Raw genomic sequence first — 14,650 nt, forward strand, 5'->3', positions numbered from 1 at the left:
TTTGTCACTAGCCGGACATGTTGAAATGGTTCAGAGGTAGCGGTACTTACTGGTCCTTGTTGATTACCATAGCAAGCAATGAAAAGAATAATTAAACATCACATAACTTGTTGATTACCATAGCAACGAAAAGAATAATTAAACATCACGCGCAATCAGTCCCCTCCCCTGAGGCCTATGCTCACTGATGGTCTAGTTCCTAAGTAGAGTGGTTGGTAGCGTTGTGCTTCGCTCCATCACGTCGTCTGCAAGTCATGTGCGAGAAATAAACATAGGACAGTCATACCGTGCATAGATATTGCCGATGCAAGCAGTAACCATGGTAGTAATGTTGCGTGACATGTACTGAACTTTTAATTGTAACGGAACTCCGGATTTTGAAAATTAAAATTTCAAAACCGAATTTGAAAATTCAGGTGCCAGGTAAAAGTTTTCAGGCGCCATGGTGACTGGTCGCTTAGTATTTCCCGACACCTGCACTTCTCTAAAAAGGACCTGAAGCTGGTACTATTCAGTTTTTTCAAGGGAATATTTGAAGTAACTATCATCCTGCAGAGATCCTTACAGAATTCCGATCTGTTGTCTGATGGAGCAGTAGCTGCACATGAGGCCCTTTCAAAAAGCAAACGCTGCCTATTCTCTGCCGCGGAAGATTTTATTAAGCACTTCTGATGTTTAGTTGTAGCATAGTGTTGTTGCACATTAAAACGTTTCTGAACACATACCTTCACTTCACAGAGTTTACAACATAAAATAACACCATCACTACTAAAATTTTGCTCTCTAAATTCCTTAAAAAAACTGCATTAATTTCACACTCTCTGAACACTTCGGTTTAGTATTTACTAGCTTAACCATGATGGCCACCAATGGTCCGTATTGACTTAATTACTGTTATTAATCATATCAAGGTCTGCCTTATCAATACAATTCAAAATCTAGTATTTATACTAAACCATCAAGTACAGAAAACATACATAAGTAACCTACACGTTTCAAGAATGAATCATTTTTACAGGACTTTGGTCATAACATGATTGATATTCATGTTTGAACTCTTAATGTTGTTATTGTATTGTTTTTATCCAGTATTTTGTTAGGACATAAAATCGTTTTAAATAAGGTCTTTTACATGCAAGTAATTTTAATCTGTAAGCTGAAGAAGAGAATTTTAATTCAGAAGTGCCATTCTCAGTCTCATCCTTGGCTTTGACAATATGAAAGTGACTGAGGTATGAGTGGTGCTAGTATCCTTATGCAGCCAATCCCTGTTTATGAATAGCATGAAAATATTGCTCATAGGGTTGGTTGGTGTGTGCATTTCAGTTAGCATGGCAGACTGATATGTAATAGCAACTTCTGGCTCAGAGAGGAAAGCAATGGGAAATTAGCCTACCTCACTCCTCATTTCCCCAGTACACCTCTTCAGTGATTCCTAGGCCATCTATGATAGCTGTTGGCGTAGTTGTGGAGGATCATTTCAGCCTTTGGGCTGAATATCCAACACACATACATACATGGGGTTCAAATCCACTATCTACCAAATGCACGCTGACAGCTACATGACCCAAACTGTGCAGCCACTCGCTCAATAATAAAATAAAATAATAAAATAATAAAATTCCATACCAAAAATGGACAATAATGCCAGTGAGATAACCAACATATTTTGAGCATGAATTAGGAAAGGATATTTGAACGTGTTACTTGACAAATTAATTAAATAACTCAAAACACTAAATCTCAACAATTAGCAGATTAGATTTAAATGATACTTAATAATATTTAGAGCTGGTTCTAGTTTGTAACACGCTTCACAAGAAAAATGGACAAGGGAATAATATCTTCATTGATTAGTACCTGAGCACTTCCTTCACCTCTTCATCACTTGTTTTTCCAGCAAGCTGGTCCAGTAAGATTTCTGCTGCCATGCGCTGAAGAGCAAATGTAGCAGCTTGAACACCCTCATGACCATCAAACACACCATAAAGAAATGTACTGTCATCAATCTGGCAGTGAAAGCTGCGGTCTTCAAACTGATGCTCTTCTTGCCTGTATCCATCTTCTCGATAAATCTGATTAGTGGAGAAACCAACACCTGGAAAAAAAACAACATAAAACTTACTTCCCTTTTAAGGGATATAATGCTCGATCTGTGGGGGACCTACCTGAACAATCTCTCCACAGTGAGGAGAGAAGTGTTTAGTTTGAATGCTGGAGGTCAACCCACTTATTTTATTATACAGTAACCACCAAACAAGAGATTATGGCAAACTCAAGCAAGGCATGCATAGCGATCTGACAAGAAGAACAGGCTGTATTCCCCCACTCAAGGGGCAAAGAGCTACCTGTTGGGAGTCAACAGTTTCTTTGTCCCATTCCCTGTCTTGCAAGCCTCAGTCGTTAGTAAAGATCTGTACTTGCACTAGTGAGACACATGATTTACCTAATGCGCTCTGCGATTACGATTATAAAGTGCACAGTAACAATTTTCCATCGTGGTTAAGAACACCATTAAGCAACAAGTGTTTATTGAAACATATCTCTCAAAAAAAGAAATCATGTGATAGGTGGGTGTGAAAGTATTGCAATCTATTTCTGGAAAGTTCTATAGCCTCCCATAAAAACCATATACTATACGCGCACTTTATCTTGAGCCCGGATCTCCATAGTAACGAATGGGAACTAGGGCTCAAGATAAAGTGCGCGTACTATACCTGTGCTTCTTTTTGTAAGTGGCGTGGAACTGGATCCATCTCAAACAGAAAAAGGCATTATAAAAAGAGGGTCTAAACTGACAAAAATGTTAAAGATATGTGAGCCAGGCTTCAGGTTCATCATGACAGAGTTCTAGATCCTTTGCTTTTGATCATGCCTGGCAAAGCTTGTTTTCATCTTAGTAGGTGCATTTATTTTTCCGAATATTCAACAATGGGATACTGAAAATCCCCACATGATACACAAAGTACTTTGTCACAGCGCGAAAGTGGGTGAATGTAGAAATGGGACCCATTTTTTTTTTTTTTTTTTAAGGAAACTCTGATCCCTGAACAATATCTGGACACTATTTTGCATCCCTTCTTCAACTTGTTGACATTTTTTTTTTTTTTGCTATTTGCTTTACGTCGCACTGACACAGATAGGTCTTATGTCGACGATGGGACAGGAAAGGCCTACAAATGGGAAGGAAGCGGCCATGGCCTTATGGTCTTATGCTGACGATGGGACAGGAAAGGCCTAGGAATGGGAAAGAAGCGGCCATGGCCTTAATTAAGGTACAGCCCCAACATTTGCCTGGTGTGAAAATGGGAAACCACGGAAAACCATTTTCAGGGCTGCTGACAGTGGGGTTTGAACCCACTATTTCCCGGATGCAAGCTCACAGCTGCACGCTCCTAACAGCACGGCCAACTAGCCCGGTAACTTGTTGACTGAGCAAGAGTGTGGCTATGTCTACTTTCAGGATGATGGTGCTATGCCACACTGCACATAATTCTACGGCTGCAATCAGAAATGTGTTCAGTGATTGGATAATTAGTAGGGAATTACGGCCAGCTTGATTTCCAGATCTCGGTAGGTGCGACTTTTAATTTGTATGGAAATTTGAAACAGAAACTCCATTGGAAAAACCCGTCTATAGCTGAAGTCCTGGAAAACGAAACTAGGACATTGATAAGTGAAGTAACAGAAGAAGAATTATGATGTGTGTCGCAGAATTTCCTTCAAAGATGCCAGGTCTGCACAAACGAAAATGGAAATCATTTTCAGTTGCTGCTATGACATTAAGGTAAGAAAAGGAAAAATCTTTGCCTGCTTTTTCATTTCTTACCTGCTTCTTTTGATGATAATGAAGCTGTTTCCTTCTTGTTCAAGAGAACAGTGGCTGTATAGGATGTATAGGGTTCTGGGGTATACAGCCTGTCCTTCCCATCAGCTCACTATGTGCATGCCTCACTTAAGCCATCAGCTGTTTTAACATTGAAAAGTGATCCTCAAATGCGAGAAAGGGAATATTGCTGAAACTGCCAAAACAAACAGTCACTGTGTCTCAATTCAGATGAAGAGTACGGCAATAATTCAATCTTGCTTCTGAATAAACTTTCAGAATCTTTTGAAATGGGTATTGCTAAGAAACAAACCACACTAAATTTTTTTTATTGTAAATCAAGCAGGCCTAAATTGAAATGTATTTCTAGATTTAAAACAGGCTACTCTATACGTAGTACAAGCTACTTTTAAAATACTGTAGATCCTGTGATTTCATGTGATGAAATATAGGCCTACCTCTTCTCCAATTCTAAAATTTTGTAATCTCAATTCAGCAGCCAAGTGTACCCAACAGCCGTTTTTTTGGAAGAACAACTGGGAGCCGCTTTAGGTAGGTTTCATTGTATAGACCTACTACTTTTGCTACTACATAAGTCTATAGGCCTAGCTCAAGCTTATACTCAGTACTGATTGCATAAGTTATCTGTCAATTAGTGTTTGCCACAGGTTTTGAATGTATCACCGATGAAAGGATCCGAGAAACTCTCAGCCTCACCGCTACCCAGTGTGGATTTGTGAAAGGTTGTGGAATGACAGATGCTATACACACTGCATGCTTATCAAAAAGCACCATGAGAAGTCAAAGCACCTTCACCTTTTTTCCTTTGACATGGAAAAGGCCTCTGACTGAGTGTCACACAAGTTGGTTAGGGGCGCGCGGCTGTGAGCCTGCATCTGGGAGATAGTGGGTTTGAGTCCCGCTGTCGGCAGCTCTGAAGATGGTTTTCCGTGATTTCCCATTTTTACACCAAGCAAATGCTAGGGCTGTACCTTAATTAAGTCCACGGCTGCTTCCTTCAAACTCCTAGGCTTTTCCTATCCCATCGTCGCCATAAGACCTACCTGTGTCGGTGCAAAGTAAAGCCACTAGCAAAAAAAAGTTGATTTGGTCTGTTCTCAGTGAGCAAGGAAAACCTTAAGAGCTAACAGAATGAGTCAAACTGCTCTACTATGATCCAAAGAGTCAGATACAAAAACTGACTAGGATCATTGAAGGTAAGGATCCTGGATCAGCAACAGTAGAGTACTCTCAACTTGAAGTATTATCTGCGCACTTTTTAGTGATAGATTTACACCCTAGTGTTGAAGCGGTCGACTTTGGTTATCTTCGAGATTCGTATTGGCAACCTTTGAAACACAAACTAAGAATCGCTTATCATCGCTGTGCGCCATCTGGCGTACACTTTAAGTACTCGTACTGTTGTTGTTTACACAGCAAAGCCAAACTATAGAATTCATGCTAGGAACACGTTTCGCAACGGGAAATGTTATATAGTATTAAATATTGTGTGTGTGACACAGTTGTTTGCTTAAAATAATAAAGGTTTATAAAATTCATATCGATCGATCACATTATCGATTCAATTCAGATTTCATTTCCATTCAGTTGGCAGTATTAACGGAACCCTTCTTACTTCTCCAACAAGTACAAAAATCTATCACTAAAAAGTGCGCGGATAATATGTAGTATTCAATGATGTCCTTTGAGCTGTTGTTTTATGTTTTAATGTAAGGACTTCTTAATTTTGTAACTGAGGGATGAACAGTCTAAAAACATTCAATTTCTTCATGAATGGAAGTATTCGATCAAAGAGAAAAAGGAAAAGGATGTAAAATATGGTAAATAAAGGATATTCCAGGCCTCCTCTGCACTCTGAAGGCTACAAATATTGATCAACTGTTACCCACAATGAAAATCAAGTAATATAAGTTAGCATAGCACAAGTAAGACAACATGGCACATTCAGTTGTCGACCCTACAGTTGCTAAACATGTGAATCATCTGAAAGCTGGCCATAATACAAAGAATAAGTCTGGAATATAGATGTACTTATTATATTTTATTTTCCGAATGTAAAATCAAACATATCTTACCTGACTGTCTACAGACGGGTAAGTCATCCGTCCAGTTGTGAGCTTCCTGATATGATAAAGGATTCGATCGAGGTAGCTCAGCTCGAGTCGGCATACTATAACGACACAAATTATCGTAAGTGAACACACTGCATTACTTGTACAAACGCAAAATATTCGCAAGGAAGCACATAGCCGATAATTACGTTTCTTTTATACCCACTGACAACAAAAACCAGAAGTACTTATGAAACAGGCCAGTAAAACAAATAAAGAACCACTACATCCTAACCTTAAAATGTATTCAATCTTGTTTCAAATGAAGAATCATCACCGTACCAGTTCCCAACTTAATTGAAGGTCTTCTCCAAATTTTATAATCCAGGTTGTATCCCTTTCATACTTCCTTGTTGCTTTCTTCAGAACCTCTAGTGGTAAATTATAAATCGTCTTATTACAAAATAATGAAATCTCGTCAACCAAGCGTATAATCAAGGTATAATCACGGTAGGTTTAACCTTTAGCAAGATTAATCAATGCTTTACCAAATACTTTAATACACCAATACCGGACAGCTGTATCTTAACAGCATTGAGTGGAGTGCGAACACCGATGGTGGTGACATCTAGCGTGTTGGTGTGAACTGCATACTTGTCTGTGCTACAGTTGAGAGGAATGCACCACACTCATTGGAAATATTTTTGTTAAAATAATTGAATAATCACAATAATTAAGAATGAAATTTTAAAATATGAAATTCCTCCTACATAAACCTCCAAACGAGCATTATGTTAGCCGTGCCTTTCGCTATGTCTTAAAAATTATAAAGCAGAATCTGTTTGAGGATCCACCCAGCCTCTGGGGAAATACTTAATAACTACACTCTCCTCTTCTTTCTAGCCTTTTCTCAATTACCTAGCGCAGGATTTTGTATGGACTTAGCCTAGTTTTCCGGCCGGATGCCTTTCATAACAGCAATCATATGTGGAGGGATATATACCGTACTTACTATTGCGTGTTTCTGTGGTTGTTTTTCGTATGATTTGTATATACTTGAAGATGCGTAGGAATACGAACACAAACCCGTAGCCCTCGATCTACAGGAATTAACAGACGCGATTAAAATCTCCGACTTAGCCGGGAATCATACCAGGGTCCTCTGAACCGAAGGCCAGTACGCTGACCATTCCGTGGTGGTGATTATTTTAAAAGGAAGTACAACTGGCCAGCCATCCTCTATTAACACTAATCAGAAGGGAAATGAGCCGGCCCCGTGGTGTAGGGGTAGCGTGCCTGCCTCTTACCCGGAGGCCCCGAGTTCGATTTGCCTGGACCTGAGGGCTGGTTCGAAGTCCACTCAGCCTACGTGATTAGAACTGAGGAACTATCTGACGGTGAGATAGCGGCCCCGGTCTAGAAAGCCAAGAATAACGGCCGAGAGGATTCGTCGCGCTGACCACACGGCACCTCGTAATCTGCAGGCCTTCGGGCTGAGCAACGGTCGTTTGGTAGGCCAAGGCCCTTCAAGGGCTGTAATGCCAAGGGGTTTGGTTTTAGAAGGGAAATGGAAGAAGTCCAACACTCCAAAGAATGAAGGTATCATAAATGGGGGGGGGGGGCACGAAGAGGTAACCAATCAGCCAAAGAGCCAACGGGGACAGATAACCTAACAACATCCATGATTCATTAAGATTTTGGGAAAGAGAAGAAGCTGTAATTAAAAAAGAGTAGTTTGGTCCATTATGTTGACTTCTTCTTCTCCTTCGGTACAGCCAATCTTTCCGAACTCTACAGAGCAACACAAGCTCACGCTGCCATCTCGCTTTTGCCGTTCTTTGAATTTTCTGTTTTACCTCTGAAGACAAAAATACATAATATATAACACACATTGGAGTTACGTGAGTGAACTACGATGTTCCTGACAAGGATGAAGGGTCCAGAATTTCCTAAAGTCTCTTTCACAAATTAATGCATGAAGAATTACCATACACACGTTTTAAATTAATTGGACTGGTGCTCAGGCCTATGCCAATAATGCACTGAAATAATTTTCTTACGCCGGGCTGAGTGGCTCAGACGGTTGATGCGATGGCCTTCTGATCCAATTTGGCAGGTTCGATCCTGGCTCAGTCCGGTGGTATTTGAAGGTGCTCAAATACGTCAGCCTCGTGTAGGTTGATTTACTGGCATGTAAAAGAATTCCTGCGGGATTATATTCCGGCACCTCGGCGTCTCCGAAAACCGTAAAAGTACTTAGTGGGACGTAAAGAAAATTATTATTATTTTCTTACAGTAAAAGAATAGGTGACTGGATTCGAAACTCATGGCTTTGAATTTTCAATTTCAAGACTATCACGATAACCATTACGCTACAGACCCGCAAGTTTTCGATTGTGAAATGTATGGCACTGTTTAACAATATGGACCCTCAAGCTTGAGTATACTAGAGTTGCATATTGGTTAATATTATTGGTTTTACGTCCTACTAACATTTCAGTAGGGTATTTGATTGAATTTCTTAATATAAGGGGCATAGAATGTAACCTCAACACAGATGTGAGGTCATTACTTTTTTTAATACGTGCGGTCCTTATCATTTCCCACGCCCATTATCTTGCTGGGTAATTTGTTCAGCGCATAACACTTTTCTTTGGAATATAACTGCAATGTAAGATTATTTAGTGACAAACACTAATACATTATAAACAACACGGCAGTGCGCCAAGAATCATGCAGATGGCAATATGTTTTTGAAGAGTTGGTCACACCAAGCCATGTAGGTAGCAGCACTATCGACTTTCTCGCTGAAAACAGCAAGCTGTCCGGTATTATCATATTAAAGTATTTGGCTTTACTTCTCGCAGCCCAGCACTCGCTACATTCCAACGAGCTAGAATAACATAGAGGGGCTGTATACCTGAGATCAGCGCTCCCTGCTTGAAGCAAGTTGATAAGGGGCAGCCATGTTAACGGTTGTCAAAACAAAGCGAATTGGCGCGAGAGCATATGTTGAGGTGACAGGGAGATCGTGCATGAGAATTTAATTCCCTAAGTTTTAAGAAGTGAAAAGATAGATTCTCGCTTTCAAGAATGCCAGCCGTAAGCTCAGCGTATGGTTGTACTAATCGGAGTAATAAAACCAAGGATATATCGTACTTAAAGTATTACTGAATTATAGCCGAGATTCCTTTTTGTAATTTCTGTTTGTAATTAAATCCATTTTATTGTTTACTTAGCGAAAGTACGGATAGCCACGATAATTATTTGTCGTTTGTTTCAGATTTCGTTTAAAGAACAAGGAATTAACTGAACAATGCGCTGTGAGGGCGAAAAGAGATAAATGGTATCCCACTCAATTCAGTTGCTTATGCTCTGTACATTTCCAGCCCTATTTAATTTTCATTCGCATTTACAAATAAAGGAAATGGAACGCCCACCACCAAGAAAACGTAACCACAAAAAAATCACTTATTTCGTTCAAACGTACACCAAGTATGATAAATACATCATTTTACTGCTATTTTTGAAATGTATACAGCCTTTATTGTAGATGTCTGTTGCCTTGGTTTTTAAAACTACGCCACACTTCATAATGGACAACTTTCAAGCTAGTAATCCCAGTATGATATGGTAATGGGAGAAACATGATATCCCCCCTATATTATAATAAATAATTTCACTAAACGATTATTGTGGTAAAGTATTCATGGACCGCCTCTGTGGTGCACTGGTTAGCGTGAGCAGCTGCCACCCCTGGAAGCCCGGGTTCGATTCCCAGCTCCGCCACGAAATTTGAAAAGGGGCACGAGGGCTGTAACGGGATTCTATCAGCCTGGGGAGGTCAACTGAGTAGAAGTGGGTTCGACTCCCACCTCAGCCATCCTGGAAGCGATTTTCCGTGGTTTCCCACTTCTCCTCCAGGCAAATGCCGGGATGGTACCTAACTTAAGGCCACGGCCGCTTCCTTCTCCCCCCCACAAGGCCCCTGTTCAGCATATCGGGTGCAGCCCTCCCTCACAGTTGTATCCCCCGACCCAATGTCTCACGCTCCAGAACACTGTCCTTGAGGTGGTAGAGGTGGGATCCGTCGCTGAGTCCTTGGGAAAAACCAACCCGGGAGGGTAAACAGAGAACTCCGTACTCATGAGGATGCAATAATTTTAAAAATATTAACAGAATGAGGTTGTAACCTATTATAGGTCCCTATGATTTTAAGGTTTCCTGTCATAAATATTTATGTCCATCGTTTTTATTCTAATTTACGCTTAACCACAACAGCCAAGCAGGGTAACGCTCTTGTTCCGATTTCGAGGCCTATTCGTATGTCAGTGTGCGATGATTTCGAACTACCCTACAATCAACTGATCGTGATGTTGGCCTCGTGCCGCAATATGATGAAGTGGCGGTATTCGCTTTCATGCTTCAAGCTTTCGGCAACGGACTTTAATTTTCCCCCAGCGATTCTAAAATGCGCATTTTCTACACTTTTCGTCATTTAAAGGCCATACCTACTTGCTTGTGTGACAACAGGAAACATGGCGGACGTTCGTTCTATTAGGTTCACCCAGGCAGCGCTTCCGCCTCTCTATGTTATTCTAGCTCGTTGGGTTAAGCGTAAATTAGAATAAAAACGATGGACATAAATATTTTTGACAGGAAACCTTAAAATCATAGGGACCTATAATAGGTTACAACCTCATTCTGTTAATATTTTTAAAATTATTGCATCCTCATGAGTACGGAGTTCTCTGTTTACCCTCCCGGGTTGGTTTTTCCCAAGGACTCAGCGACGGATCCCACCTCTACCACCTCAACGACAGTGTTCTGGAGCGTGAGACATTGGGTCGGGGGATACAACTGTGAGGGAGGGCTGCACCTGCTATGCTGAACAGGGGCCTTGTGGGGGGGAGGAGGAAGCGGCCGTGGCCTTAAGTTAGGTACCATCCCGGCATTTGCCTGGAGGAGAAGTGGGAAACCACGGAAAATCACTTCGAGGATGGCTGAGGTGGGAGTCGAACTCACTTCTATTCAGTTGACCTCCTCAGGCTGATAGAATCCCGTTCCAGCCCTCGTGCCCCTTTTCAAATTTTGTGGCGGAGTCGGGAATCGAACCCGGGCTTCCAGGGGTGGCAGCTGCTCACGCTAACCAGTACACCACAGAGGCGGCCCATGAATACTTTACCACAATAATCGTTTAGTGTAATTATTTATTATAATATAGGGGGGATATCATGTTTTCCCATTACCATATCATACTGGGATTACTAGCTGAAAGGTAAGCTTGAAAGTTGTCCATTATGAAGTGTGGCATAGTTTTAAAAACCAAGGCAACAGACATCTACAATAAAGGCTGTATACATTTCAAAAATAGCAGTAAAATATACTGTATTTACCATACTTGGTGTACTTTTGAACGAAATAAGTGGTTGTTTTTTTTTTTGTGGTTACGTTTTCTTGGTGGTGGGCGCTCCATTTCCTTTATTTGTAAATGTGAATGAAAATTAAATAGGGCTGGAAATGTACAGAGCATAAGCAACTGAATTGAGTGGGATACCATTTTTGTCTTTTCGCCCTCACAACGCATTGTTCCGTTAATTCCTCGTTCTTTAAACGAAATCTGAAGCAAAATTCGATAAACAATTGCCGTGGCTATCCGTACTTTCGCTAAGTAGATAATAAAATGGATTTAATTACAAACAGAAATTACAAAAAGGAATCTCGGCTATAATTCAGTAATACTTACTTAAAGTACGATATATCCTTGGTTTTATTACTCCGATTAGTACAACCATACGCTGAGCTTACGGCTGGCATTCTTGAAAGCGAGAATCTATGTTTTCACTTCTTAAAACTTAGGGAATTAAATTGGCATGCACGATCTCCCTGTCACCTCAACATATGCTCTCGCGCCAATTCACTTTGTTTTGACAACCGTTAACATGGCTGCCCCTTATCAACTTGCTTCAAGCTGGGAGCGCTGATGACAGGCATACAGCCCCTCTATGTTATTCTAGCTCGTTGGCTTAACCACAACAGCCAAGCAGGGTAACGCTCTTGTTCCGATTTCGAGGCCTATTCGTATGTCAGTGTGCGATGATTTCGAACTACCCTACAATCAACTGATCGTGATGTTGGCCTCGTGCCGCAATATGATGAAGTGGCGGTATTCGCTTTAATGCTTCCAGCTTTCGGCAACGGTATTTCATTCTCCCCCAGTGATTCTAAAATTCGTATTTTCTACACTTTTCGTCATTTAAAGGCCATGCCCCCTTGCTTCTGTGACAACAGGAAACATGGCGGACGTTCGTTCTATTAGCTTCACCCAGGCAGCGCTTCCGCCTCTCTATGTTATTCTAGCTCGTTGTGGGCGATATTTCACGAACTGTGATTTTTTTCACTGATATCAATAAATCACGAGTAACGACTGTTACTTTCTACGCTATCACTGTGATCAGCCGTGATTTCAAGATTTCACTTCAAGTGATCACCGTACGCCCTCTTACCTCCATATACCGAACTAGAATGTTGCTACTAGTGATGGGCGATATTTCACGAACTGTGATTTTTTCACTGATATCAAGAAATCACGAGTAACGACTGTTACTTTCTACGCTATCACTGTGATCAGCCGAGATTTCAAGATTTCACTTCAAGTGATCACGGTACGCCCTCTTAACTCCATATACCGAATAGTGATGGGCGATATTTCACGAACTGTGATTTTTTCACTGATATCAAGAAATCACGAGTAACGACTGTTACCGTCTACGCTATCACTGTGATCAGTCGTGATTTCACTTCAAGTGATCATCGTGCGCCCTCTTAACTCCATATACAGAACTAGAATGTTGCACTTGTGTCTCGGGAACGGGGAGACCTAAGATTCACCGCCATCTAGCACCACGTGTGACGTCACGCAAAGCCGAACATAGCCGACTCAGCTCCGACCCGAAACAGTTCACTGTAGCACCTGACAGGAGCCAGAGGCAGCGCACGCACTGGGACTCGCATTAATGTACAGGTAATTGTTTAAGAAAATACTGAAATATACACTTTCACTGTATTACGCATGATGACATGAGATCATCCCCAGTAGTCATTATCAAAAGTAACTTGAAGTATATTTTAAAATTCGAAGTTCTTTTTTCTTTTCAGAAATATAAATACAAAGTACAGAATAAATTTTATATTAAATGTCACTTTGTCAGAAACGTAATGCTGAACTTCAGCGGGATAGGAATATATCATAAAATAATTTTATTCAGAATTGTTCTGTTAGTTTTGTGCCTTTAGTCAGAATCCTTGGAAAACTCTGTAAATAAAGAATATTTATTCACTGTTACAAAAAGAATATTTTCATGACAGCAAACAATATGTGTAATTCAGTGTAACTTTATTATTGATGTAAAACGAAGATTCGTTTACATACCAGTATTCAATAAAAAATAAAATTGTACAATAAAATACACAGTTATTATTCGTGAAGAACTAGTTATCTCCCTAGAAATAATGTCTTTAGTTAATCTCCGTTTCAACCCAAACCTTGTAATTATCTCTGTTTCTTTTTATATCTCCATAACAGTGAGAAGGTGGTGGTGATTATTAAAAACCAAACCCCATGGCACTACAGCCCTTAAAGGGCGACCGCTGCTCAGCCCGAAGGCCAGCAGTTTACGAAGTGTCGTGTGGTCAGCACGACGAATCCTCTCGACCGGTATTCTTGGCTTTCTAGACCGGGGCCGCTATCTCACTGTCAATTCTAATCACGTAGGGTGAGTGGACCTCGAACCAGTCCCCAGGTCCAGGTAAAAATCCCTGACCTGGCCGGGGATCGAACCCGGGGCCTCCGGGTAAGAGGCAGGGACGCTACCCCTACACCACGGGACCGGGGTGGTGATTATTGCTTTAAGAAAAAATACATTGGGCAACCATCAACGCTTAACAAACTGATCACAGAAAGAAGTCCGACACTTCAACAAATGAAAGAATCGGCCAAAGAAAGACAAGGGTCACAAAGGGCGTGAAAATGAAAGACTCCGTAGCATTCGCAGATGTAATATCGCCGGGGTCGGAAATGAACAAAAGTTGATCAAGAGAGGTTGGACATGACTAATGGAAGTATGGAGTCTGGCACAACTAAGTGGAAGTAATGACAGGACTCAGCTAAGGGCCTCATGGTCGCCAATCCACGCTCCCAAGCTGAAAGCCCCAGGGACCCCTTTTAGCCGCCTCTTACGACAAGCAGGGGATACCGTGGATATTATATTCTACAGACCCTGCAACCTCAGAAGGTACAGGGCGAGTTGGCCGTGCGGTAACGGGCGCGCAGCTGTGAGCTCGCATCCGGAAGATAGTGTGTTCGAACCCCACTGTCGGCAGCCCTTAAGATTGTTTTCCATGGTTTCCCATTTTCATATCAGGCAAATGCTGGGGCTGTACGTTAATTAAGGCCACGGCCACTTTCTTCCCATTCCTAGGCCTTTCCTATCCCATCGTCGCCATAAGACCTATCTGTGTCGGTGCGACGTAAAGCAAGTTGTAAAAAAATCTCAAAGGGCTCCATGAAAACGCTATATATTACCAACAAGAAGCCTATACAGTACTTCAGTGTAAATTTAATAATAAAGATTTCTATATTGGATATATAATTCTGAATTTTTGAAAATAATGTGCATAGCTACAACACAAGCAAATGTTTATTTAACACATAATTCTACGCTGCTATTAGCTCCGTAGCTTAATGGTCAGC

General features: G+C 41.1%; 1 protein-coding gene across 2 annotated transcripts in view; it reads right to left on the bottom strand.

Annotated features, from left to right (window-relative positions):
- Positions 1 to 6,440, bottom strand: part of LOC136877403 (TGF-beta-activated kinase 1 and MAP3K7-binding protein 1) — a 49,196-nt gene extending 42,756 nt beyond the window's left edge. Inside the window, exons 1-3 of one of the 2 annotated variants that reach the window (XM_067151411.2) lie at positions 6,241 to 6,440; positions 5,923 to 6,017; positions 1,861 to 2,098 (exon numbers count right to left, since the gene is read on the bottom strand). In XM_067151411.2, coding sequence (XP_067007512.2) covers positions 1,861 to 2,098; positions 5,923 to 6,016 — 332 coding nt within the window. In that variant the 5' untranslated portion in view covers position 6,017; positions 6,241 to 6,440. Of the gene's footprint in view, positions 1 to 1,860; positions 2,099 to 5,922; positions 6,018 to 6,193 lie in introns of both variants that reach the window. The other variant, XM_067151410.2, reaches the window with a different exon arrangement.
- Between the last annotated feature and the right edge of the window lie 8,210 nt (positions 6,441 to 14,650).

The sequence above is a fragment of the Anabrus simplex genome, chromosome 7 (genome assembly GCF_040414725.1).
Source record: "Anabrus simplex isolate iqAnaSimp1 chromosome 7, ASM4041472v1, whole genome shotgun sequence".
NCBI classification, from domain to species: Eukaryota; Metazoa; Arthropoda; class Insecta; order Orthoptera; family Tettigoniidae; genus Anabrus; species Anabrus simplex.